At 40.8% G+C, this 25,285-nt stretch overlaps 10 protein-coding genes across 10 annotated transcripts in view; 3 read left to right on the top strand and 7 right to left on the bottom strand.

The window, feature by feature from the left end:
- Positions 1-728: 728 nt before the first annotated feature.
- Positions 729-2,060, bottom strand: BCR41DRAFT_26684 (hypothetical protein). The gene is made up of 4 exons (XM_022020188.1): positions 2,054-2,060; positions 1,783-1,955; positions 1,409-1,686; positions 729-1,320 (listed from the first exon to the last, which is right to left on the bottom strand). The coding sequence occupies exons 2-4, from the start codon at positions 1,861-1,863 to the stop codon at positions 852-854; spliced, it is 828 nt and encodes a 275-aa protein (XP_021882757.1). The 5' UTR covers positions 1,864-1,955; positions 2,054-2,060; the 3' UTR covers positions 729-851.
- BCR41DRAFT_26687 (hypothetical protein) lies at positions 2,061-3,598 on the bottom strand. The gene is made up of 3 exons (XM_022020189.1): positions 2,934-3,598; positions 2,783-2,842; positions 2,061-2,653 (listed from the first exon to the last, which is right to left on the bottom strand). Exons 1-3 carry the CDS (start codon positions 3,394-3,396, stop codon positions 2,160-2,162), a joined length of 1,017 nt encoding a protein of 338 aa, XP_021882756.1. The 5' UTR covers positions 3,397-3,598; the 3' UTR covers positions 2,061-2,159.
- Positions 3,599-5,372: 1,774 nt separating this feature from the next.
- BCR41DRAFT_394760 (hypothetical protein) lies at positions 5,373-6,451 on the bottom strand (the record flags this gene model as incomplete). Its single annotated transcript, XM_022028669.1, has 2 exons — positions 5,373-5,596; positions 6,211-6,451. 2 exons carry the CDS (start codon positions 6,449-6,451, stop codon positions 5,373-5,375), a joined length of 465 nt encoding a protein of 154 aa, XP_021882755.1.
- A 3,576-nt stretch (positions 6,452-10,027) lies between these two features.
- BCR41DRAFT_350393 (aspartyl proteinase) lies at positions 10,028-12,165 on the bottom strand. The gene is made up of 3 exons (XM_022023658.1): positions 12,012-12,165; positions 11,672-11,870; positions 10,028-11,163 (listed from the first exon to the last, which is right to left on the bottom strand). Exons 1-3 carry the CDS (start codon positions 12,077-12,079, stop codon positions 10,225-10,227), a joined length of 1,206 nt encoding a protein of 401 aa, XP_021882754.1. The 5' UTR covers positions 12,080-12,165; the 3' UTR covers positions 10,028-10,224.
- Positions 12,166-12,517: 352 nt separating this feature from the next.
- On the bottom strand, positions 12,518-13,925 carry BCR41DRAFT_350392 (HAD-like domain-containing protein). Its single transcript, XM_022023657.1, has one exon. It carries the CDS (start codon positions 13,831-13,833, stop codon positions 12,646-12,648), a length of 1,188 nt encoding a protein of 395 aa, XP_021882753.1. The 5' UTR covers positions 13,834-13,925; the 3' UTR covers positions 12,518-12,645.
- An 826-nt stretch (positions 13,926-14,751) lies between these two features.
- Positions 14,752-16,909, top strand: BCR41DRAFT_350391 (hypothetical protein). The gene has a single exon (XM_022023656.1). The coding sequence runs from the start codon at positions 15,029-15,031 to the stop codon at positions 16,844-16,846; it is 1,818 nt and encodes a 605-aa protein (XP_021882752.1). The 5' UTR covers positions 14,752-15,028; the 3' UTR covers positions 16,847-16,909.
- A 232-nt stretch (positions 16,910-17,141) lies between these two features.
- On the bottom strand, positions 17,142-19,254 carry BCR41DRAFT_350390 (hypothetical protein). The gene is made up of 3 exons (XM_022023655.1): positions 18,597-19,254; positions 18,293-18,449; positions 17,142-18,081 (listed from the first exon to the last, which is right to left on the bottom strand). Exons 1-3 carry the CDS (start codon positions 19,183-19,185, stop codon positions 17,175-17,177), a joined length of 1,653 nt encoding a protein of 550 aa, XP_021882751.1. The 5' UTR covers positions 19,186-19,254; the 3' UTR covers positions 17,142-17,174.
- An 805-nt stretch (positions 19,255-20,059) lies between these two features.
- On the top strand, positions 20,060-22,009 carry BCR41DRAFT_350389 (aspartic peptidase domain-containing protein). Its single transcript, XM_022023654.1, has 2 exons — positions 20,060-20,232; positions 20,483-22,009. Exon 2 carries the CDS (start codon positions 20,521-20,523, stop codon positions 21,973-21,975), a length of 1,455 nt encoding a protein of 484 aa, XP_021882750.1. The 5' UTR covers positions 20,060-20,232; positions 20,483-20,520; the 3' UTR covers positions 21,976-22,009.
- Positions 22,010-23,219: 1,210 nt separating this feature from the next.
- BCR41DRAFT_350386 (hypothetical protein) lies at positions 23,220-24,298 on the bottom strand. Its single transcript, XM_022023653.1, has 3 exons — positions 24,141-24,298; positions 23,919-24,005; positions 23,220-23,742 (listed from the first exon to the last, which is right to left on the bottom strand). Exons 1-3 carry the CDS (start codon positions 24,224-24,226, stop codon positions 23,271-23,273), a joined length of 645 nt encoding a protein of 214 aa, XP_021882749.1. The 5' UTR covers positions 24,227-24,298; the 3' UTR covers positions 23,220-23,270.
- Positions 24,299-24,664: 366 nt separating this feature from the next.
- Positions 24,665-25,285, top strand: part of BCR41DRAFT_350384 (hypothetical protein) — a 1,713-nt gene continuing 1,092 nt past the window's right edge. The window contains exons 1-2 of the mRNA XM_022023652.1: positions 24,665-24,856; positions 25,078-25,172. Of these exons, the coding sequence (XP_021882748.1) occupies positions 24,737-24,856; positions 25,078-25,172 (215 nt within the window). The 5' untranslated portion in view covers positions 24,665-24,736. The remainder of the gene's footprint in view (positions 24,857-25,077; positions 25,173-25,285) is intronic.

Genomic DNA, 25,285 nt, shown 5'->3' with positions numbered 1-25,285 from the left:
TTTAAATTGAATACAATACCCACGGAAAAAATGTTTGTACAGACAGTACCAGGACAAAATGTATTGGAGTAAAAAATAGAATAGTAAATGAATTAGGTCGATTTCCAATTCAATAAAGTATTGTATATCTTTTTTTTCATCGACTGTGGAGCAGGTAGTAAATAAAGTTCTACTAAACTTTTTCTAGTTCAATTGAATTGAAATAGAATACTTCAGGATACTCCAATACATTTTGTCCTGGTACTGTACACAAGTAATTTCACTTATCAATTATATAGTAGTTATAAATTAGAGGTCCTTCACTCTTATTTAAATCAGTAAGAGGAGGTGATCAATAAAAAGATGAACGTTTCTCATTCACTTTCCTATGATTCATATTGATCACCCATACTCCTCAGCGACAAGCTTGCAGCTGGTTGCGTAAGACCGCAAAGGGACGCAAAATTGTTGCAAAGAAACGCAAAAAATGTTGCATTGCACCACCACAAAGGGAACTCAAAAAAATACGCCGCAAAGGAACGCAAAAAAAAAAAATATGTTGCGTGAGGTCGCAAAGGAGCGCAAAACAATGTCCCGAACGTGATCTGGAGTCATATCCAAAGTCGTATTTCATACAATTATAACAAAAAAAATGTTTCACATTTTTTGAATTGAATAAAATGAAGTATACACGCTCAAAAATATTTTATTGTCATGTGATGCATATCGGAAATAAGAAATTTTAAGTTCAGGACTGAATATTTATTTCCTTTCCTCTAAAATCTAAAGGGACTCGAAATGCTCATTGCAAATTTTTCTTTACTTTCCTTGGTTTTTTGTGCTGTTCAATGCTTCATTACGTTCTGGAGTTCCTAGAGTTGGGAAAGAGTCTTCTTGCAACGGTGTCGTGCGTTTCTCCTCAAGGCAATCTTTGGTAATGCTAATGAGAGTTTGGACTTGAAAGAGGTGGAAAAAAAGTCGTAATCAAGCTCTACTTCCGTCAAGCTTGAGGGTAGCCCCACAGTTGACAGCCGTATATGGACGATGGTATTATTGACTCTGGCGCCAAGGAAAAAGACAACGTCAGACCCCACAGTCTGGAAAGTCATAAGTGGTGGTCCTCTCTCCAAAGCGTTATGAAGCAAATCTAATGAATCCTTGGTGAATATTGCAAGGCGGAGAATATCTGTGTTGATAGCCTCTGAACCTGGGTGCTTTCCTTTCATCTCGCCAAAAAAAACCTCGTTCCTGTCCTTTGTCTGTCCAATAGGTTGGCGGGACTGACCACTCTGTTGGAGATTTACCTTTCTCGTTTTTCCAGTAGTTGTACAGGCATTGGCGCTATATAAAAATCATGTTAGTTTTATAATCATAAGTAATTTTATAGTCACAAGAATGAATGGTGAAATTTAGAAATCAAAAATGTTACCATGTGAACTTGATTTTGTGTTGAATTGCCATGATTTCTCTCAATATTGGTGACACTACTGCTGTCATGCAATCTGATTCTGAGCATAACCCCGACCAACTATTAAATTGCCGGAATACATGAAGTGCAATAAAAAATACTGATGTGATTTTTTTGGCTTTACAGTCAGCATATGAGGACAATATCGTTTCGATCAATGGTTCAACACTGATGTCTACAGGCTTCCGACCATCCCTTTGTGCCGCCAATCTCTCTTTCAACTGGTCCAATCTCAGTTTCTAAGTATCCACAGATAATGTTGGTGTTAAGATTCATTCCTTTAACTGATCGTTAAGCTTTAGCCACAAGAATGATGTATTCAATTTAAACGTTACCTGAGCCCAGTTTGCCCATAGGATTGTGGCATCCTCGGCTCTTTTCATATCGGCGTCCTCCATTTCTTTACTGTAAAACATGTTGAACACCTCCCCAGATATGTATCTTGTATATTTCTGACTGCGAGAACCCGATATGATTCTTGTTAAGATGCACAATTCCTGAGAGCAAGCTGGTACAAAATCAAATAATGTAGTGAGTAAATATTAAGCATTAAGCACAACCATAGAAGTGTTAACAAAATAATCGAGATCAAGAGCAAATACATACGCTATTTCATCCACATAGGTATGGTCAAGGATAGGTTTTGTTTTTGCAGCTTCATACAAACTTTGTATGAAGCTGCAAAAACTACAGACTCATACCGATATCGGTATTAGTCAATTATAAGCCTACCACTTAATAAACCTTTTGTAATTGATAGCGGACTAACCAAAAATGGCAGCGGTAAGACATCGGTATGAGCCTCTGGTTTGTAATACAAACTTGTAACTCTAACGCCCCAGTCTTCCTTGAGCCGCAATATGAAGGTGTTTAGCGGTCGGTTTTTGGCCCATGAAGGTATGTTTTTACCCTCCTGAAGACTGTTGAAGAGAATATCTTGTAGAGTACCAACATTGGAAAAAAAAGAGTTCGCCTCCTGCTCCACATTAACGCCATCAAGAGTAAAATCCGGAGATGAGGGAGGTGAGATCGTTGACAACTCAGGGGAGGAGTCTGCTGACCCCCCAGCATAAGGAGGTGTGTGGCGGGAAGATACTGAGGACGCTCCATGAAGTGGAAATGGCGACAAACAAATGCGGGCTTTCTTTTGTCGTGGCATGTCAAGATGCTGGTCATCATTTCGCAAGTTCTGATCTTGTGTAGATTCTAATTAAAGCAGAGTAACAGAGTAGAAAATGGTAGCAAACCACGTTGTTTAGATGATGATGAAATAGTAATTACAACAACAACAATAGTAATAATAATGATAATATAGTTCTTGAAAATCAACTTTACCCGAAGGACTCATAGGCACTGAAGGCAATCTTGTGGGCGACTGTGTAGTATTGGGTTTCCCTGCTATCAAGATAGAATACAATGAAAAAAAAAAGTTAACTAAAGATTAAATCGCTAGTAGTATTATCAGAAAGACTTGAATGTATTGTACCTTGTCGATCTTCCAGAAGGGATGCAAGATGATGGCTCCCTCCAATTGTTTGCTTTGATGATAATCCAAGAATCTCCAGCTCATGTTCATCAACAATAATATTCTTGTAGTATCCGTGTATGTCATCTCTTCCCATTATAGGAGCCGCATCAGCCTTCCGACGGACATGCTCGTCACTGCTTTCCTTGAGATCCAGAATCCACTGTGACCATTCTATTGGTAGTTTATATGACTCTGACCTTTCCAATCTTCGAAAGGCTATATAGTCTGTCGGATTAAAGTTAAGGCGTCCACGCTGTAGTAGGAAATAGCCAGCTCCTTCACGATTTGCATCAATCTCATCTCTCCAGGTTTTAGCTTCTATTGTTTTATAATATTTGTCGATGTCATATTTTGTCATGATCCCAGCTGACTTTGCCCTTCGACGAATATGTTCATAATTGCTTCGTCCAAGATCATCCATCCACTGCGACCATTCTGACAATAGCTGATCTGAGTCCTCCTGCCCCAAAGCACGAAAGGATATAATTTGCTGGAATAAAGACAGGTCGTGCAGGTTGTGATAAGAAATATTCAGCGCCTACTCGACTGGAATCAATTTCATCTTTCCAGTGCTTAGGCTTGACATCCTTTGACAGGCTTTTTGGCATCTGCTCCATTTATCTATTGAGATAGTGTACTTGTTTTACTAAGGAAAGCAGTGAACTCAAAAAGAGATGTTGATAGGAATAATAGACTTTAGATAGGGATTGAATTGGAAATACTCCCCAAAAGTTTGGTGACATTGATAAAGACATTGGAGGACATATAGGGGGCAGTATGCGGGCTGTATGCTGTACATTGACAGTATTCGAATGTTAACATATAGGAGGCATATGCGAGCAGTATGTCGGGCAATGACAGAAGGAAATGGGGAATACATGCGGGCTGCTGTCGGGCAATGAGGGTAAGCTCATTGGGGGACATGCAGAGGGCATATACAGGCCATATGTTGGAAACACTAATAAAGACATTGGAGGACATATAGGGGGCAATATGCGGGCTGTATGCTGTACATTGACAGTATTCGAATGTTAACATATAGGAGGCATATGCGAGCAGTATGTCGGGCAATGACAGAAGGAAATGGGGAATACATGCGGGCTGCTGTCGGGCAATGAGGGTAAGCTCATTGGGGGACATGCAGGGGGCATATACAGGCCATATGTTGGAAATATAGGAGTGGTGAATTGAGGGTATCTAAGACTTACGAGAAGTGGAAATACGTGATTTTCGAGAAAGAGAGAAATAATGACAGGAGTGCTAAGTGAGGGAAGATAGAATGAATATGCAGTAGCTTAGGTTTAATATCAGAGAGAGAGAGAGAGAGAGAGAGAGAGAGAATTAATTTACGTAATTAACAGTAAAGAGCGCTTAAATGGTGCGTTGTCATATAATTCAAGTGTAATATTTTACCTCTGATAACTCTGATAATCGCAAATAAAAATGGTGGCGCAATGAAATAAAATTCTGAAAATGAAATACAAGAAGCGATTATATATGAAGGCTATCAAGAAAAGAAGAAAGTGGTAATTGCGAGAGGATGAGAAGTAAATTTTAGAAGTAGAGTAATTAAGTAAAAGAGAGATGGTAATGAATGAAGGGTGTGATTGTAAAAAACAATGATGGTAGGCTCGTCACCAGCCTGTGTGGCTTATGTCAACTTTTTTGAATTTTTTCTAAGTCCACAAACCGCAGAGAAATTTTTTTTTTTTTTTTTTGGTACAAATGTCGTTCAAGTCGTAGGGAACAACTCTCATTTTTTTTGTCATTGTCGTTTATGAGCAGGGAAAGACTCTTCATTCCCCCGATTACTCCCGTCTGCACTCACTCCAAAGTTCTCTCTTCTCTCTTTTCTTCTTTTCTTCCTCTCTTTTTCTCTTTTTCTTCCTCTCTCCTCTTTTCTCTTCATCTTTCTCCCTCTTTCTTCTCTTCACTTTTGCACACTGCACATTAAATAAATTTTATTTCTCAAATTAAAAAAAATATATAAAATAAAAATTAAAAATTACAAATTAAATAAATTACAAGAATACAAAAAAAAATGTACGGACAACACTTGACTTCTCCCATGATCCGCGAGGATATTCGCCAAGAGGCGAAGAGGGCTTTCGGGTTTGACCTAAAAGATGAACAGCTTGAGATTGTGATCAAGATAGGACAACGTCAAGACTGCAACCTATCTGCTGGCACTGCAGGGGGAAGACGTTGATCTACTTCCTTCCTTTAATACTTTGGCCAAAAATCACTATACTCATCGTTACACCACTGAAGGTGTTGGGTGACGAGCAAGCCGAAAAGCTGGCATTGCTAGGCGTCAGTAGCATTCATCTCAAGAGCGAGCTGTTCATTCCTATCTAAAGATTGCTACGTGGATACTATCGAGCCATATTCGTTTCACTAGAGATCCTCTTTACGAGCAATGCGCTCAGTACACTTTGGAGCGATCGGCGTTGGACGAACCGACTGCTTGCAGTAGTTGTGGATGAAGCACACTGCATTGGGACATGGGGTGGAAGCTTTAGAACGGATTACGGGAAACTTGGATATCTGTATATCGATGGAATTGATTGTGCTCAAGATAACACCTTGATATAAGGAAGAGTCCTTATAAATGTACAGGACTGTATTCAAAAAAATATATTTGTATCAGTGTCATCAGTTAAGGCTCGCTACACACTCCTTTCTCATAAAATCAAAAAATTGAGATAGGGTGATAGTCTAAAGTGATTTCAGTGGAGCAAACAAACATGCACTGGCCACACAAACAAAACTAAATGAAGTCGAATATGCGGGTCTAAGATCAATATGACTGCAAAGCCCTCTTTTTCCTCGATTAAGGCTTCTTTTCACTTCTGCCTTCAATGGTTTGCTCAGCTTTGGATGAAGAAGCCTACTTCTACCGCTAACTATCCCATTGCGTGTTGTTGAACACCCAATCCCACGTCATTCTTGCCGCCAGTAAAAAAAAAAACAATCAGTATAAATAGTCCACTACGTTATAGCTAAATAAAGTATCCTTTGACCTTCGATTCCACCTAAGATCACCTTTGATTGTTACTATTTACACGATGCATAACTCCAATAGGAGCTAGTATCAGGTTACGACGCTCATGTACCCAGAATATATCAAAATCATTACGTTTCATGGATTTCCTGGATAAATCGAGTTGTCGTCCTCCCTCCAGAAAGAGGTACTTGCGAGGTCGTACTTCATCTCTATCCTGTTAGAGCGCACTCTCTGTCCGCGCCCCGAAATTGCAGAGTTCGCTCTCCAGAAAAAGCTTCTTAATCGTGCTCACTTCTCTGGCGGGACGCTCCCATGGCACGTAGTGGAACGCTGGATCAGCAGGTGGACCGTCTGGTGAAGGCGAGGTCTGGCGACTCGCGCCCTTATCTTCTTCCAATTCCTCACGAGCACGTTTTTTGCCAGCGACTCTGCTGGTAGAAGAGGAAGCAGCGTTGTTGGAGGATGACATAATGCAAGTAATGTGAAAAGCGAGTAGATCTAAGGACATGGGTTTGTGATATAGACAAGTTAAAGAGGAAGGAAGGAAGGAAAGAATGAGAAGCAAAATGAACTTCAATTTATTGTTCCTATTGCCAGCTTCATCCTGATTCATTCCTGACATTACAAATCAATCTTTTCTTGCATGGCGTGATCTTCATTAAAGGTAAAAAAAAGGTGCCTGAGTGCTTAGAACAACATTAAATAAAAATATCCTTTGGTATTTATCGCGTTTATTGGACGTTGACCGCATGATAAATATTAATGCATAGTTAATGCACGTAATACTAAATAAATTTATTTACCGGGACACTCTTCTCAAAAAAAAAAAAAAAAAAAAAAACACTCTTCTCTTCGGAGGATATTCTGTAAGTGCTTTATATATATATACCCTCGTTTATTTAGAACACGCTGAAGGTCGTGATGCTGATACAACCCTTCTAATGATTTTCTAGCTCCTTAAACTTCATTTTCACGAAGGAGTTTATGGAGAAATATATTCAGAAGTACAAGGGTCGTATCAATTCCCTTTTCAAGGTTGCAAGGTCTGAGATGGCCTTGAGTGAGCAGGATTTGGCATTCAACGAATCCTGCATTGAGAAAGCAAAGGCGTCGAAATCTCCTTCCGAGATCCGCAATCTTCTCAAAGAGGATTGGGAAGGAGCAAGTGAAATGCTCAAGAGCTTTTTCCATAGCCTTGATGATGCGATGTATTGGACATCGCCAAGGAAATTGAACGAGTTGACATACGACATTTTGTATGTCAGGCCCTACCTGCGCGCCATTGCAGAAACCGTGGGACTCTGGTAAGTAGTGAGCTTACCGGGTATTTGTCATTTCTGTAGGATGCTAACATGTTTTTTTCCTTCACTCTTGGTATAACACGCCTCCGCTATTCTAGCGACTTTGATTTCCCGACAGCGGCGTACTATCGAGAGTCCTTTAGCGCAGATAGTACGATCTTGGTCAACGGTCTGTCTCTGCTCCTTACAGAGGTAAAACTTCCAAAAATCTCCCAAGATCTCCTTGACAAAGATTTCAGAAAATTACTTTCTGAAATGAAGCTGGCACTAGATCTCTTGATCGTCAACAGTGTTAAAGACCCAAAGGTCCTGGGTCTGCCTGTCCAAAGTATGTTACATCCTTATTATATACAATCTATGAAATTTAAATGGAGACAGAGTGGTACTAATTTACATTCCTAGAGGGTCAAATGAAGATCTTCGTAATGTCCCTAGATTGCGAAGCCCTTTATCTCCCTAGATTATTGGGCAAGATTACATTGTTCGAGGGTATGGAGACTCTTGAAAGGATTGCAGAGGCAGTGCCAATTCTGGAGGCTGCAAAGGTTAGAATCTGAATTATTTGTCAAGGCCTATTTCAGCAGACGCTTTTGTATTAACTTAGCATTCCTTATAATTTTAGGCAATTTACTTGAACACCAAGAAAGCTGTCGAGGAGCGACCCACGGTGACACATGACCATCCATGGTTGAGGCAATCGTTTTACCTCAATATCTCCATTGATGATAGAGAACATACAAAAAAAAGAATAAATTGCACCAGCTAGGGATTGTTTATTGTGCTATTCGAGTTTAATGCCTGATGCTTTTTGTTATTCGACTTTAATGCTTGATACTTTTTAATATTCCAACAAACTATAAACAACATCGTTGAGAGTCTTGCCCACGATATCTTCATCCACGTCTCTCGACAAAAACCGCTGCCCGATAACTGCTAAGAATCTGAGGGTGCGAATGGGCAAAGCCTTGATTGACCTTAATATTACTTTCAGAGTATATGATACAATGGTTAAAATCGGTCTCGATATCGAGTTGCAGATTGCAGGTTTGAACCAAGGCCTTGCGTTTATAATATTATGCTAAAGAACAATCACATCCCTGTCCATTCTCCCGAGATGGAGAACATGCGGCAACTTGTAGTCAGGCTTGGCGAGCCGGCAGGAGATAGTAGGAGCCAAGGCGGAACCATGTCTTGGAGAGAAAAAAAAAAAAAAAAAAAAAAAAAAAGGCAAGAGCATCCTCGACAGACTCGATACGACTGGGTTGCTGAAACCAAGGTCAAGGACCAAGGGTTTCCATCACTGTGTATAGTGTCACTATGAATAGTGTTGCTAAGTATAGTGGGCAGTTAACGAGTCAGTGGGATGTCTGGCGTCACAGCAGTAGGCCATAGACCTGTTCAAAGGCTTCAATCACTACATATAGTGGCCAGTAATGAATCAACAGGGCACCTGGCATCTCCTCGTAGCGGCTTCCAGGGGGGAAAGAAGCTGCGGTGTTCTCATTGGATCGAGAGAGTTCGCATCTATTCCTTGTAGGAGACAGAAGATTACTCACAGATGGTTAGGAAACGAAGATAGATGATAAAAAAAAAGATAGCTCTTATTTTCCTATTACTTACTTGAAGGAACTCTGTGAATTTGACCCTCATCTTGTTTGAAAGCTAGAGTGAAGACAAGATGGAAGAAAAATATGATGACTCATAAGTTAATATCAATGCCACAGACCCCTTCTGGCCACGTCGACTCTGCATGCAAATAGAGAACAGCGGGACAAGCTTGCAAGCGAACAAGTTGTGACCAAGTGAAAAGGACTATATATAAACATATATGCTTACCGATATTTTACTTTTCTTTTTCCCTGTAAGTAAAAATAAAAGTCAATTTTACTGAAAAAAATACCCAACCTTTACCTAGAAATCGAGTTGAAATATGAGACATGAACGCGAAAATGATCGTTGAGGCTTTTTTGAACGTACTTCTTTTAGAGATTTTTTGAGCGCGTTGTTTTTTTTTTTGAACGTGTTGTGCCTGAGTGTTGTGGCTGGTCATTAATAGTTATATAAAATTAATTATAACTATTTTATTTTTATTTTGTATCTACTAATCGGGACATTCCGTCGATCCACAGTTAAAAGAATATTTGTATAAGCTATAGGTGAGTCCACCTCACCTAGAAAGCATCACAGTCAGGCCTGTAGGCTAAGTTATAAAAGCCAAAGAACTTCTTTCTCAATAAAGTCTTCAGTTTTACCCACAGATCTTTTGTACCCATAAGCTTTAGTTTTACCATAAGCTTTAGTTTTACCCTTGCCATTTATCTTTTCCCATCTTCCGGTAACCCAGTTTGTGAGCTCATCTATAAAGCTCCCATCTTCTCTTTTGGCATCTTATAGCGCCGTTTGTCGTCAAGGTTATTTGCCTCTATTTTCTCTTGTTATTCTTGTTGACACTCTTTGCTCTGTCCTTTCCTGATTTTGTGTCTATCTTTTTGCCCCTTAAGCAAAGATACACCTACTATTTACAACATGAGTGGATCACGTACCATCTTCTTTGCGCACGAAGGCTCTCTTTTATAACATGGTTGACCTTAAAAAAAAAAAAAAAAAAAAAAAAAAAAAAAGGAAGCTGGCATGCTTTCAATAACTCTAGGTCGAGCCTGCTATGACATGTTTATATCCATATATAGGCCAGAAGATACCATCAAGGAAAATGAGCATTGATGTAAATACAATCAGTTTTTTTTTTTTTTTATAATTGATATTGAGTGTTTACAATTTATTCAACTAGATGCAAAATATGAGATGGTGGAACGTTTCAAGTGTGATTTTAAGGTACACTTTATCATCTCCTCCCTTCCCTTTCAGGCCTTTGTTGAATCTAATATAGTACAGTGACAATAGAGGGGTGGGTTGTTGTGGGTTGTTGTTGTTTTTTCTTCTTTTACTTTGCAGGAGCAAAACCAACGCGATCTTTGCCAAGGTCGTAGACACTGTAATACTTGCGCAAGAAGACGTCACCAACAATCCAAAGATCGCCAAGCTGTTCAGGGAAATCCATGCCCATGAATCCAGAAACGCATGAGCCTCCAGCATTGAGGACATAGTCGGATCCAGAGAGCTTGTACTCCTTCTTGCCAAAGAAGAATGAGAAGTCAGGCAAAGAAGGGACAAGGTTACAGTCAACCACGTACTGACCAGCATAGTTCTTTGTTGCACCAATCTGTTTGTTGATCATCTCTGCAAGAGCAGTCTCCAAGACAATCAATGACGAACCAGTGTCGATGACAGCACCTGCCTCGAGGTCAACAGACTCATCGCCCAACTGAATCTTGTTAAGATCAATCTCCCAGTAACCCTTGCGGCGAACTTTGTACCAATCAATATCGCCTTCAAAGTGGTTAGAATCCACACCACCCAAAGTCATCTGCCCACCAACGCTGCTTTCAGCCTGACCAAGGTAGAAACCAAAGACGGGTTCATCAATCAACTTTTGGTTAACAAGGTTGTAGAAGGGTGGGACCACACCCAAGACAGAGATGGTGTCATAGCCGAGACCAAAGATACCATCGAATTTTCCAAAGGCAAAAGCAAGGCCGGGTTCCTTGACCGACTCGCCAAAGTCCTGGTGCTTGATCACAACACCACCAACCTCGATGTTGTCATTGCTGATAATGCCCTCCAGCGATCCAGAGCCGTACTGAATGCCGAATTCAGTGCCATTGGCCTTAAAGGTCGACGACTTCTTGGAATCATAGCGGTTATGAAGGAAGCAGGCAATGGAGTTGCAGTGGGTTGAAGGGACCCAGAGATTAGAGGAACCAGTATCGAAAACAACTTTGAAGGTCTGTGGAGGCGATCCAATCGAGATCTCACCATAGTACTAAATGAAAGAAAGGGAAAAAAAAAAAATGCCAAGTAATTTAGAGTGTTAGATAGATGCTACTATAAATCTAAAAATGAAATGAGACATCAGAAATATGAAATTGGGCCTGGCACTGGAACTAAGCTGAGCTAATCCTCCTAAGACCATGACTGCGGTCTGACGACACTCCATCGCTTATAAATATAAGTATGGAGAGAAATGAATTGTCATCAATAGATACACGTCATGGTGTCCCTGGCCACTGGTCACTGGTCGTGTGAGCATTTCTCATTTCATTGTAAAAACCAGTATCTTCTGTCCTCTCCAAGCAAATTTTAGGGGGAAGGAGTTCTTCTGTGCAAAGGTAAAATCGGTGCAAAGGTAAAATCGCACAGACAGGGACACCGCTCCCATCCAAATTAGGGGATGTGCGGGAGAGAGGAAAAAAAAAGAATAGAGATAGGGGAAGAGAACCATTGACAAAGACAAAAAAAAGAAAACGATTGCCGGGTTGCGTTTGTTTTACCTGAGCATTCATGAAGTTGGAGAGAGGGACTCCGTATGATGGCTTGCCTTCAGCATCAAGACCGAAAATCTGGTTAGCTTGGTCCATCTGCATCTTACGGGCAGGTGAACCAAAGTACTTCTGTGCCAAGTAGGAGCCAGTGCCAGCATAGGCATGGAGCTTTTCAGCAGGACTAAGCTCCGTTTTCTTGATTTGAAGACTAAAAAAGATTGAACAATCGCAAAAAAAAAAGTTGTATTTCGGTTGAGGAGGAGGTTCTTTCTTATTCATAGAGTAATATAGCGCAGTGCTCCATTACAACGTGTAATGCATGTCAATTCCAACATGAGTTGACACATACCGCGCCATTTCGGCGTTCGAGGCGACAGCCAGAGACAAGAGTCCGGCCACAAGGAAAGTGGTCTTCATGGTTTAATAAGAAAGGGTGAGGATGAGAGTAGTGTATAGGAGTTGCTGCAGGTGAGTTGAATAAAGAAAACAAAAAAAAAAAAAAGTTGAGTTGAAGGAGAGAGAAGCAAATTCCGTAATGTTTTTTAGAGGGCACTAAAAAATGTGTAAGTCGACCTCAGTACAAATGCACGGGTCGAGTCTAGTGCGTACGCAATGACAGGCATATTGTAATCATCTCAATCATATCATGCATTTCAAAAATTACGCTTGTCAGCTTGTCACTCCCGCTGTGACCATGGAGAGAAAAAAAAGACATCACATGGGAACCTGGCAGCAATAGCCTCCTTTATTAGCATTGTCGAGGTAATAGGCATAGACAAGAACATGTAGATGAGTCCAATTTACAACAAAAGATATCGCATATAATCTTTTCTCTGTATCTCTCTCTCTCTCTCTCTCACACATTCTTCATCATCCATTTATTTATTGTTTTGTAGCCTTAATTCAGAGTTAAATTCGATGTCATGACGCGTTTGAAAGAATACAAAGTTGCCTCCCAAATCTGGAAAGAATCCAAAGTTTTATTACATGTTCTTGTGCTGCTTGTTTAATTTTTGTCTGTTATCCCCCGATCCTGATCTGCTGCGTTTTCCTGATATCTTTGCTAGTTGGTGCTTTGACTGTAATTCCGGTTGTGGACTAGGGGGATTCGATTCTGCCCCTGTAGATGCCGGTAGAACCGGTATTGATACCTCTTTTGACAATGAACTCTTAGAGTCTTCTGTTGGAGCCACATCATCAAGGATATTCTCTATTTTCTTGGTATGTTCATCCTCGTAGGTTTGCCTTAGTTCTCTCTTTTTGGCCTTTTTATGCGCTCTTTTCAACGACACCTTCTCCTTCTTTTTCCGATACTTTTTAAGGAACTCATCAAATTCGTTACTTTCTGAATTGAATGGGTGTTTCTTCATATATGCACTCACGTTCTGTTGAGGTATCAATTGCTTCATATAGGCCATGACTTTAATCAGCTCCTCGTCTTTCCCGAGGTCCCACTGAGCCCTATTAAAACTAGTGACCACTATGCAGTTTTGTGGCTGGAGTTGTGATTTGTCTACAGAGTCGTCGATTAGGATTGTATTGGTTTGATCGTATCGTGTTGCATATCTGCCGCCAGGCCGCATTTCCGATTCTGCGGCATTCTTCCGCTCATCCTCAATCTCCATCCATACACGGCTCAGATCCTTGAGCGTCAGTACTTTGCGATTGTATTCAGATGCAGCCATTCCAAAGTGTTCTCGGCTCCAGACTCTGTCCAGATTGGTCCTCAGGTCTGCAAAACCTGCTTCCAACATGGCATCAACACTGGATTGACGAGCACTGGACCAGACCATGACGCGAAAGCGTTGGAACAAAAAGTTTAGAAAAGTCCTCAAAAATGGACGTTGATGAATTGTTTTGCGATTCCGATGAAATGAACGATAAAATAATGTGCCATTGAGATCAAGGACGACAAGCTTTCGAGGAAAAGGCCCCATATCTAGTAGAGCAGGCTCCTGATCAGCAATGGACAAATATGTGGGTTCAATAGGACGAATCCCAGCAAGTGGATAGTAGGTCAAGGTTTCCTTTTTGTACCAAAGCGGGATCGTCGATGGGTGTTGGCTATTATTATCAAAGGTTGTGCTGGTATCACCGGTGTCACTGTCACCGGAGGACAGCTCTGAAAGCGCCTCGGAGGTAGTCTCAGGCGATGGTGATCTGTTTGTCATGTCTGTGACAGGGATGAATGAATCGAGGTTTGGATTTGTTTGAATGTGAAAAGGTCTGATCAGCGATCCCACGAAGACTGCGGCTGCATGACAACAGCCACTAATTTCACACCAAATTTAGGGAATAGAGGATGAACAAGACAGGATCAAGATCCTTGTGATCCTTGAAAGTGCCTAAGCACGTGTATGAATTCATTGAAGATAGTATGCGTCAATGCAGCTGATGCCGTGCCAAACTATGCCTAAGCTCATGTCGATGACCTTGTTGTTTACCTGACAAAAGCATTATATGCAACGGCGGATTCATAATCATCATTACCATTATCATTATCATTATCATTGTTATTTTATTTTGTTTTTCTTTTTCCAGGGTTGTGCCAGTTGTGCCAACAAGAACCCACAAATTGCATTGGGCGCTTTGACTAGACGTCAAAGAATTAAGCCTTGATCAAGTCATTCTAATTGAGATAATTCGTCTTGCTTCTTTGACAAACAGCGATAACATCATCAAAATAAACATTCCTTTTTTTTTTTTTTTTTTTTTTTTTTTACCCTGCAGAGAAGGCATTGACAATTAACATGGGGTCCATTATACATGGTTGTCATCTGAGCAACTACTTCAGCCCCTGTTTTCCTTGTGTCTATAGTCTTTGCATGTGCTTTGCCTGGTTCCAATTAACACAAAAATTCGTTGATGTAAAGTTATCCCTGACCTCTTTTGCTTGCCCCATGCTCAGCTGCTCACACAACATTACGCCATGGCATGGACAAAAAAAACATGCCAATGATCCTCTCCTCGACATGTCCTTTTCGGTCTTTTATTTTATTGTTAAAGGCTCTTATTTACTTTTTTTTTTTTTTTTTTTTTTTTTTGTTTCTTCTTTCAGCGACCTTTTTTTTTTTTTTTTTTTTTTTTTTTTTTTTCTTTGCTCCTTTCTTCTTCCTTCCTTACCTACTTCACCTCTATTACTTTCTATATTTTAACGTCGTTAACCTTTTTTTTGCTTTGCTTTTTTTATTACGATCCCACACATTTTTTTGGCTTTGCCTTATTGATTATACTAGAACGAATATCAATCTTCAACCTATCATTTTATCAGAATATCAATTGCTGTTCAAACAATTTTTTATATATATTTTTTTATTTTCTCCTTCCTTTTAAAACAACACACCCGTGAAAGAAAAAAAAGAGACCATGAACGATTCTATGACAGAACCTAGTCCCGCCATCACGGCCACATCTCCTTCGATGATAAGCTCCTCACCACCACCAAGACGGTCCGTTAAAAGACATAACCCTGTCAAGATCCATACTCTCAATACTTCCTCTTCTCTTCTCAAAGCCACGTCTCCTCCAAGTGCCAATTTGTTTCTTCTCTCTCCTCCACCGTTGACGGCACCTCCAATTCCTTCAGGCAGTCCATCATACCATTTCAATAGTAGCAATAACAATAATAGCAATACTAATAACACGGTCCTTGGCCGAGCCAGAAGCTCTAGCAGGAGCTCCGGTGGAGTTGTCTTCAAGACTCGACCCCGAGCCGATTCTGAGGCCGCTCGATCTACTATGGAGGCAATGATCCAAGGACGTCTCGATAGGATCACTCGGCGTCTGAATGATTTTAATGCTCAATCGCATGAGCTTCATAAGCAGGTTCAAGAGCTGGACAATGTTATGCAAGATAAAGCCGAGCGTCTTTATCTGGTGGAGGATCACTTGCTCAAACTCCAGGGTAAACCAGGCCTATTCGAGGATGAAGAAGGAACAGATGGCTCACCCAAGTCAGCGACCGGGTCGGTGACCAGGAGGAAGAGGAGTAGACGCCTGACGAACGATTTGGATGACCTGAAAATGGGTGTCAAGACTTTGAGAAAAAAGTTTCAGGCTGCCGGAAATGCAGCAACAACGGTTGGATGGTGGAAGAACCTGAAGCAAGCCAGAGCAGAAGCAGAAGCAGAAGCAGAAGCAGATAAAGCAACCGCAGCTGTACCAACAACAGAAACAGCAGAAACATCGGCAGTAACAGTAACGGCAGCAGCAGAAGGTGATGGAACAAATACTGCTGGTCTCGCGCTGAAGAACTTGTTTATTCATCCGACTTTTAGCGATGTGGATCTGAGAAAGAATGAAAAGCAGGAGGTTACACAGGCACCCATAGGGTTGCGCTCGCCGCCTCTAACACCCAAGGTGGCATCCGTGAATACATCATCGCTCTTTCCTACCCCATCGCTCTCATTGTCGTATACTTCACAAAAGAGTCAGGGGTTTGAGGATCGACACTCTTCCAATTATAACCTGAAGCCGAGGCCACTCTCCATCATTCCTGATTTGGAAGAGCCTATTCAACTCGACGCTTCGTCTGCCTCTCCAATGGCAATAGAAGCAACAGCAGCAACAGCAACGACAACCATAACTCCAGTAGACGTATCCTTGAATACTGAGAAGAGTGCAGGTATTGCTGACTCAGCATCCACAAGCAACTCCACCACAGCTCCACAATCAACCTCAACCTCAACCTCAAATTCTTCAGTCAACACCGTATCTGAGTCTGGAGGAGATAAAATGGACCAACAGACACAAGGACCGCAAGGACAGTCTGTGAAAGCCGCTACAAACGTTGGCTCCAACCCTGTAGATCACGTCAACCTCGCCAGCAGCAGTATCAATACCAGTACCAGAAGCACTACGGAAGAGGCCAATAATAATAATAATAATGATAATAATAATACTTGGATTTATTTCCTATGGAGTCTTCTAGTCCGTGCAGAGTATTTCTTCTTGGGCACGGCAGTCTTGGGAGCCATGGTCCCCGATAATGTGTTTGCGCTCTGTGTTGGATTCCTATCCGCAATCATCTATGGTGTCCTGATTCTCCATCATCGTTTCTTGGCCCCTCCCGGTAAAGAAGCGCCTCATCCTCCAAATCCGGATCGTATATCGAGCTTGAACAAAAAGAAGCGTGTCTCACCTTCCACAGTTACAGTTCCCCCAAACAAGAGTCCTCGTTCTTAGCGAAGCTCCCTCTTTATGGTCATCTCGACGAACAAAAAAAAATAAAAAAAAAAAAACCCCCCCCGCGCTCTCAATCAGAGTCTAGGAGAATGCACCCTACCTCACTTTCATTCAGCACTTGTCAGGTTATGAATATATTTTGTACAGTCTTTTTTTTTTTATTTCCCCTATCTCTTCAACTCTCTCCTCTCTCTTTCCTCCTCTCTTTTGTTGACGTCCTCTAGGCAGATGATATTGATTAAAAAATAAAAACGAAAGCAAAATAATAATAATAATAATGAAAGAAGTTTGTTTATTATGATCACAATAATGGGTATTCTAAAAGAATTCAGTCAAGAAAAACCATCAATTCCTTTCTAAGCGCCTCCAACTCCATCCTCAAGACCTTGCTCTGTTCTGTAGGGTTTCGTATGAACATGTCCATGTTCAAAAGAAGAAGATTGGGTTCGTGAGCCAATGCAGCCATATCTATTTCCAGGGTACCATCGCTTGATGGTAACGATAATGATGATGAAGACCGAAGCAAGTCTGAGATACGCGTAGTTCTGCATGATGTGCCGGGTGTTTGTCTAGAAGACGTTTGGTCTAGAGGAAGCGATCCATGAAGCCATCTAAACGGATTAGATGATGGGGGTGATACCGGGGTTGGTGAGGGTGGTGTTGCTGCTGGCAATGACAGTGATGATGGTACCAAAGATTCTGGAGGTAGTTGCTGTTGTTGTTGCTGTTGTTGAGGTTTTATATATTGGTGCAAGTAGGACAATCGCTGTTCACGGATAAACAACTTTGATATGAGGAGTCTCATACGTTTCACATACGTCCTTTGGGCTTTTGTGTGCTGTTTAATGGTTTGAAGAGTCCAACGAAGTCTCAAGGCCGTCAAGATATGCATTCCTGCGATGAAGGCTGTAGGTGCTAGCGGGAGTAATTCTAATGACGATGATGTTGATGATGAGGATGTTGTTGTTGTTGTTGTTGTTGCTGCTCCTGTACTTGCTGAACCTGTAGTAGGTACGATACTGATACTGGTACTGGTGTTGGTACTAGTGTCATTGTTAGCATCTTCTGTCGAGATTGATGCTTGAATGATGCTCACCAACGTGGAAGCAGAGAATAAGGACCTTGGGAGTTGAAGATAGATAGTATGCGCTAATGACCAACAACTCTGACTTGTCAAGAGATATTGCCATGAGAATTTAGAGGCAAAGTAACATGTTGCCGTGGTAACACCCAACCTATTTTTTTTTAAAAAAAAAAAGTAAAGGCTTATGAGAAAAAAAATCCCACGGGTCAAATATATTAACGTTATGCTCTCATATGCATTATGCGAACAAAGAAAGGAAAAAGAACAAACAACACAAACCCCAAACAAAAGAGGACATTTTAAATTATACTGCATATAAATATAATATAATACAATATACAGATATAAATACAAATACATACACCAGCGACACAAATAAGTTTGTTTTAAGGGTATTAAGTGGTGATGGGCGAATGACATTGTTTGTCCTCGTGCCCATTTGGGCAAGGGTCTTTTGTAGACCCCTCTCCTGGGACACCCGTAGCTCCCTACATGCCTTGACCCACAATTCAATTTGCTCTAAGATGAGAATGGAAGATAAAAATAAAAATAAAAAATGTCAATCAGAACACTTTTACTCTTTGGAGGGGGAGAGGTTACATTTGCCAAGTTCCCTCACTCGCAAGGTAGAGGGGAAATAAAAAAAATAAAAAAAAAACTCCTTACCAACAGAAATGTTCAACTCAGCAACAGTCGCATGCTGGTCATGGTCATGCCGCCTAGACTCATTCCTGTTACTATCCTGTTGATCTTGATGAGCTGTAGTGATCACTGGTGTTGGCATTGGGGTTATATTGGTGGTAGCAGGGTCATGATTGGCCTGACAACTTGTCTTTCTTCTTACTGACGACGTTGATATTGTTCTTGAAGGGGTTAATCTGGCGTATCGTAACTGTTGTAGGAACTGATGATGAGTGCATTCATTATTACTGCATCTGGTCCTTGTTCTGGTTCCTGTTCTGGTTCCTGTCCTGGTTGCTGTACTGGTTCCTGTTCTGGTTCTGATGCTAGTCCTGGTCATACTATGGTTTTCATCACCGTCTACGCATTGCAAAGTCTGGTCTAGGAGGCTAACAAGCTCGGAGAGCAAGGCTCTGTCCGAGAGTGACTGAATGAGGATATCGACCCCCCATTGCTCTGAATGGTCGGCATGCTGCTGATACTGCTGGTATGCATGAGTGAGGCTTGTGTGACAGAGGTGTATATGTGCCGCGGCAGTAAGACCCAGGCCTAGAGGTATTGTGAAGACGCTCATGAACGATGAGAGCGTGTGAATGAACTGAAATGAAAGGAGCTGAATGAGTTGAAAGAAAGTAAAAAAAAAAAAAAAAAGGAGACAAAGAAGAAAAAAAGGAAAAGAAAAAAAGCTACGGTATGATGCTTTTGTCTCTCTTTATTTCATTTTCGCACGCATGACGCACATTAATGCTGAATTTAGTGAGGGTCCTAGGTTTCTATGAAGCAATCACTCAAAAGAGACTTCTTACCCCACATACACAAATGTTGTCATCAACTTATTAAAGAATAACTCGAGAATAGGATGTATATAAAGAAGCAACACCTTATTGGCCATTGGGTTGTACAAGTGGGAAAAAAAAAAAAAAAAAAAGTGTACGTTAGAATCAGTGGCGTGTTTAGAAGCAATTGAACACGTCCATAGTCTACTCTATGTCTTTCAGGTCCAATTTATCAATTAACTATCCCGTTAACGTTTTCTCGTTTCATATCATTTCATTGATGTATATTTGTCTGCGTCTTTATATGGCAGTTTGTACATTTTTTAGGGTGGCAAACTATTTTCCGGCCTGGAGGGTGTTGGATAGGCCAAAGAATAGGACGCGTTTTTCTTCCCGGATAAATCATATTGCCCCTAATGATATCAATAGAAACTGCAACTGTCACTGAAGAAGAATGACATGGAAACACACAGCCATTTTTTTTTTTTTTTTTTTTTTCCGCGTGCAATACAAGAATACACATGGCCATGGGATCATTGACCATACCATGTTCCGCCCTCAACATTGATGTTCCGTTCGGGCTATGTTGTTTTTTCTTTTCTCTTTCTTTTCCCTTTGTTTTCTATCGTTTTCTATTTTCTTTCTTTTTCTTCATCTACCATCCTTTGACTATATACTACTGTACACCTGTATTACTGTACTTGCAAGTAACTGCACCCTCTCCTTCATTGCTCAGACATTAAAAAAAAAAAAGTGTCAAACTATTGTTGTAGAGTGAGAGCACGTTCTTTTTATATTTTTAAACCTTCATTCCTCTCAATTGCCACTGTTGTCTCACCTGGTTGGTATGGTATTCAGCTTTTTTTTTTTTTTTTTTTTTTTTTTTTGTCGCATTCCATCCATCTCGTTGATCCTCTCCTCTCCTCTCATTCAATCCATCTCTTTCAACCCCTAATCTAGCCTTCATTTCAATCTCCTAGAAACAACAATTGCTGTCTTGTTGTCTACAATAACAGACCTATTCCCTCACTCCTCCTCCCCTGAAAACTCTCCTTTTTTTTTTTTTTTTTTTTTTTTCCTCCTCTCGTCTGTCAGAAAGCAGACGACGTTAACAGTCGCTGCAAATCGTCAACATGGCCATGACAACCTCATGCAATAAAACTTTCAGCCCCAACACAAGTACAGACCAATCAAGGAGGTGTGGAAAAGTTACTGCTGCCAAGAGTAACTCTTTCTCCTTCTTACTTTTCTTGATTATCAACACTATCCTCCTCTCCTCCTTCACCTCCAGTCCCCTTGCTGACGCTGCAGTATACGAAGTAACCGTCACCAAGCCCTCTCCGACCGCCTCAACATCCAAGGGTCAATTAAATGGAAGTGCTGGCCATCTCATCCAGTCCAAATACCTCGGCAACTCTATCCTCACCAATGCCAGGAATCTCGGCTACACTGGCATCATCAGCCTCGGAACCCCACCACAATCGTTCGAGGTGGTCTTTGACACTGGCTCGGACATGATCGTTATTACATCCGACCAATGTCAAGGCACTTGCGAGTCAATGCCCCATTATACCTGTAATACGTGCTCAAAGACACCGTTTTCCTATAATATCACTTATGGTGATGGCTCCTGGGGCGCAGGACCGATTGTGGCGGATACAGTGGCCATTGGAGGTCTAGTCATCCATGACCAACAGATTCTGGATGTAACAAGGAGTGCATTGGATCTCTCTGCATATGGGCCAGGTATCGCCGGTCTGGTCGGACTGATGCCAACGTCCCCAGTAACGAATGCGATCCCACCGTTGGAAACAATCTTCAAGGAAAAACTGTTGGACATGAACGTCTTCTCTGTCTATTTGACGCCTTCTCTGGTCAACAAACAGGGTGGTTCGTTCTTGTTTGGAGGGATCGACAGCACAAAGTACACAGGGTCATTGAACTACGTGCCCATCTCGACAGGGTTTGGTACGAGCAGGGGGATGTGGTTCATTGATGCTGATGGAGCCTATATAGGAAACACACCCGTGCCAGGGTACAAAACATCGCCCTGGCTCTTTGACACCGGTACCTCCTTCATTGCAGTGCCTATAGACTTTGCCCGAGCGTTCCATGCGACACTCCCGGGAGCAGTTTTCTCTGAAAGCGATCAAGTGTATAATGTGCCCTGTACTGGGAATACAACCTTTGGCATTACGTTCAACGGTATCAAATACGAAGTCCCTTATCTGGATTACGTTGCCAGGATCCGGGGGAGCACTAATTGTATTTCAATGGTGATGCCATTAGGCAACTACGAGATCTTCATCCTTGGTGATCCATTCTTGAGACAGGTCTATACTGTATATGATTTCACTCCAGGTGCAAGTAGGATCGGGCTTGCACCTGTGAACCCGTCCAATGCATCTTTGGGAGTCGAGGGTCTCTCTGGAGAGCCCGTCCCAGGTGGAGCGGTCATCCAACCTAACGGTAGTCGTAGTCGTAGCAGTGCCCATACCATCTATCAGAAGAGGGATGGTGCATCATCGTTCATGATCCTTTCAACAGGCACTGCAATGTTTGCGACTCTATTGATGCTGATTGCATAGACAAATTATAATATGAGAAATATGAGAAATATACACATAGAATATAAAACATCATGCAAAAAAAAAAAAAAAAAAAAAAAAAAAACGTTAGAATCAATTTATGAATAGTCATGTAGCTTAATCTAATAAAAAAAAAAAAAAGTAATCATCTACAATCAAACGTTTGCAGCATTGAAGGTACATGTGTGTATAACATGTAACAAGGGTGTTCTCCTTCATCTTCATCATCATCATTAAGAGATATCGACTTTTATTTTTTTTATTTTTTTTTCGTTTGAGTGTTCCAGTTCAATCTTTCCAAAGACACGAGGAGGAACCGGGTAGGATGGATTTCAATCGTTACGTCTTTTTTAGAAGAGAAACTTCGAATTCAAACAGGACAATGCGCGTCAGATCGTCTTCATACTTTTACCAGGTCGATCTGCTTTTTGTGTCATCGATTGCCCCCCTTGCGCTATCGTTATCTTTTCGTTGTCGTAAGCAAACCTCTTTTCATTCTACTTGCTACCGCAGGATTTACAGAAAAGGATCTATCAAAACGTAAAAGGGTACCAGCTAGGCTATTCCTCTTTTTTTTTTTTTTTTTTTTTTTTTTTTTAGCTTCCCTCCACTCCCAAGCTTTAGAATTGCGCTTATTTGTATATATAAATATTGACCACCCTAAACTCTAAGATCACTGAATAAAATCTCAGAGATGACTAGGAGCTAAATGAACTAGAGTCTACAGGTTTGAAGAGTAAACAGTTATCAAATCACAGCTGATGAGCCAGGAAGGCCCTACAAATGTTGTATAGATGTTTATATATATATTTATATTTATGTATATATATATATAAACACCAGCAATTATGTTACTATAGCTGAAACTATGACCAGCATCAAAACTACAATCACGGGCTACCCAAGAGAATCTTGGTGGGGGCATATATATGTAATGGTTCTTCAACTCAGTCAATGGTTTAATGTGGTCGATAGATAGCTGCTACTGCTTAAGAGAGAGATACAGAGAAATGGCTGCCACCGTTGGAGAGTTAATTACAAACTTTTGTAACTTTTAATTATCACGCTGGTATCAGAAAGGAACATACCCTTTATTATTATTATTATTATTATTATTAATATTGTTGTTATTATAATCGTTGTTATTTTCTTTCTTTTTACCTCTTTGCTTTATGTAGAATAATATAATACATGGAGGAAGGGAATGAAAATAAAAAAAATAAAAATAAAAAAAAAAAAAAAAAGTTCATCTAAAGGTTCTATGTATGAGATGTTTAGACATTGGGCATGAGACATTAGACTTTAGACACTCGACAGTCCTGGAGATCAGGATTGATCCATGTCATCTGTCCTTGGCCAATGTCGATATCCCAAGAGATGTCTTCTGGTTCCTTTTCCAACCAATTATGATCAAATAAGGAGGAAGGCAAGACCTCGAGTAACCGACAATAAACCCCAGGGATCTCTAGAGAGTATTCTCTCCAAAAGGTCTTGTCGGTCCTTCCGAGGCCATGTAATTCAAACGAGGGTAATTTATCCAGATACCGAAAGATCTGACCGATTCCCACGCCCTTCTCGACCACGAGATCATAGACCGCTTGATCTTTGATCAGGACTTGGGATTTAGCATTACAGACGACTTTCTCATTACAGAGCAAGTTGACCTCACGTTGGAACCGAGCAATGACGGCCGGATCCTCATCAGGGAGCAGAGGCACTCGAGTATTTTCAAGGATGGTGATGGAGACGGTTTTGTTGAAGTATGCGCTAATGCATGATAAAGTGATAATGATCATTGTTGTGGTTGTTACTTGTTTGTTACTGTGAAAAAAGATCAAAAAGAAGATCGACCGTGCACCAAATGCCATTTCAAAAACCAATCCCTTGTCTTTCCGGAATATAATTTTTTTTTCTCTTTTTTTAAAAATTTTGTTTGTTATTACCTGATAAGACGCTGCAGGTTACCATTAGCAGTAAGCATGATCCTTTCTTGACCAGTAAAGCCTTCAGGTAGAGTCAAAGTCGTGTCCCTAAAGGAATGTATGAAGACATGGAGGAATTTATAAAAATAAATAAATAAATATATAAATAAATAAATAAATAACTAACAAACTAAATAAAATTAAATCAGCAGTATGAATGTTAATGTGGCTCCGGAGACATACCTCCTAGACATGATGTCACCAAAATGACCAGGGATCTTGATGATAGGAGGGCTTGGTGGACGAGTGAACATTGCAGGGGTTGGCATGATGAGTAACCGGTGTAGTTGAATCCGTGAATGAGACAGGACAAAAGAAAAAAAAGAAAAAAAAAAAAAAAAAAGTGAGATGGAGCCTTATTTATATGAATGAGTAAAACGGGTTCTAGGAGAATGGAAAGGAGAAGGAGGAGGAGGAGAAAGAGAGTGAGTGTGTTTGTGAGAGGAAGGAAGAGAAAGAGAGAAGAATGACAGTAAGAATCTTGCTTTGCCCATTGTTAAAGAAAGAAAGTAAAAAAAAAAAAAAAAAAAACAAATGCGATTCAGTTCGAATCCAACTGTGGGAAAGTGACGGAAGGAATTAGTTTCGGTGGATTGGATTACCACATCACATCCACGTGCTTGCTTGCTTATGTGCATGCAATTGCATCGCAGTAAAGGTAAAGGATAAAAAATCAAACGCGTCTTATCAATGGTCTTTTTTTTTACTTTGTGACCAACTAAATAAATGCTCCATTCCTTCATCACCGCCTCAGCATCACCCTCACAACAAACTTGAACATGCCTGCACTCTCTGCGTCTGATGTTTGTCAAGAACTCGATTCATTGGTCCTGCAATACATGGATCTCATTGACGAGCACCTTACTGCATTGAATCGCCTCTCGGAAAAGTTACAACAGGTTAAGCTCATTCATTGCATTTTCCCTCTTCTTTTTATCTACTGTTCTTTCTTTCTTTCTTTTCTGTCTCTCTATCTCTTTCTAGCCTTATATCTTCACACATCTGTGCCTTAACGGGGACGGGTTCTTCTTTTTTCCATGTTTACTGCTGATTTATCAGCTGGTTGATATACTCGCTGTTCCAGAATTCTTCTTTCTGACCATCCGTCTCCATTCTCTAGGGTCATGAGCATATTTCACAGGCAAAGTACATCATGGGTCCAAGGAATGTGTCTGCTGACTGCTATGATCTTCGGATGAAGGCAATTCGTGGTGTGTACGTTCCTTTTTTTTTTTTTTTTTTTAGTAATTGTAGAAAGAACGATAGTGGTCAATTGTTTCACTTTTCCAATCACTTTTATGTGCTTATGCTGCCTCATCCTTCTCCTT

The sequence above is a fragment of the Lobosporangium transversale genome (assembly GCF_002105155.1).
Source record: "Lobosporangium transversale strain NRRL 3116 chromosome Unknown BCR41scaffold_12, whole genome shotgun sequence".
NCBI lineage: Eukaryota > Fungi > Mortierellomycota > Mortierellomycetes > Mortierellales > Mortierellaceae > Lobosporangium > Lobosporangium transversale.
The sequence above is the reverse complement of the archived record's forward strand: the minus strand, read 5'-3'. Positions and strand labels throughout refer to the sequence as shown.

Bases quoted from the DNA above. Each gene is read 5' to 3' on its own strand.
- BCR41DRAFT_26684 (XM_022020188.1), bottom strand. From the start codon at position 1,863: ATGTTTTACAGTAAAGAAATGGAGGACGCCGATATGAAAAGAGCCGAG. The intron at 1,687-1,782 runs GTAACGTTTAAA...GTGGATACTTAG, and splicing joins TATGGGCAAACTGGGCTCAG to AAACTGAGATTGGACCAGTT. The intron at 1,321-1,408 runs GTAACATTTTTG...ATTTTTATATAG, and splicing joins CACAAAATCAAGTTCACATG to CGCCAATGCCTGTACAACTA.
- BCR41DRAFT_26687 (XM_022020189.1), bottom strand. From the start codon at position 3,396: ATGGATGATCTTGGACGAAGCAATTATGAACATATTCGTCGAAGGGCA. The intron at 2,843-2,933 runs GTACAATACATT...TCTTGATAGCAG, and splicing joins CCTTCTGGAAGATCGACAAG to GGAAACCCAATACTACACAG. The intron at 2,654-2,782 runs GTAAAGTTGATT...TGCTTTAATTAG, and splicing joins AGTGCCTATGAGTCCTTCGG to AATCTACACAAGATCAGAAC.
- BCR41DRAFT_350393 (XM_022023658.1), bottom strand. From the start codon at position 12,079: ATGAAGACCACTTTCCTTGTGGCCGGACTCTTGTCTCTGGCTGTCGCC. The intron at 11,871-12,011 runs GTATGTGTCAAC...AATCTTTTTTAG, and splicing joins TCGAACGCCGAAATGGCGCG to TCTTCAAATCAAGAAAACGG. The intron at 11,164-11,671 runs GTAAAACAAACG...TCTTTCATTTAG, and splicing joins CCAACTTCATGAATGCTCAG to TACTATGGTGAGATCTCGAT.
- BCR41DRAFT_350392 (XM_022023657.1), bottom strand. From the start codon at position 13,833: ATGACAAACAGATCACCATCGCCTGAGACTACCTCCGAGGCGCTTTCA.
- BCR41DRAFT_350391 (XM_022023656.1), top strand. From the start codon at position 15,029: ATGAACGATTCTATGACAGAACCTAGTCCCGCCATCACGGCCACATCT.
- BCR41DRAFT_350390 (XM_022023655.1), bottom strand. From the start codon at position 19,185: ATGAGCGTCTTCACAATACCTCTAGGCCTGGGTCTTACTGCCGCGGCA. The intron at 18,450-18,596 runs GTAAGGAGTTTT...TTCTCATCTTAG, and splicing joins TGAGTTGAACATTTCTGTTG to AGCAAATTGAATTGTGGGTC. The intron at 18,082-18,292 runs GTATGTATTTGT...AAAAAAAAATAG, and splicing joins AACTTATTTGTGTCGCTGGT to GTTGGGTGTTACCACGGCAA.
- BCR41DRAFT_350389 (XM_022023654.1), top strand. From the start codon at position 20,521: ATGGCCATGACAACCTCATGCAATAAAACTTTCAGCCCCAACACAAGT.
- BCR41DRAFT_350386 (XM_022023653.1), bottom strand. From the start codon at position 24,226: ATGCCAACCCCTGCAATGTTCACTCGTCCACCAAGCCCTCCTATCATC. The intron at 24,006-24,140 runs GTATGTCTCCGG...ACATTCCTTTAG, and splicing joins GGTGACATCATGTCTAGGAG to GGACACGACTTTGACTCTAC. The intron at 23,743-23,918 runs GTAATAACAAAC...ATCATGCATTAG, and splicing joins AACCTGCAGCGTCTTATCAG to CGCATACTTCAACAAAACCG.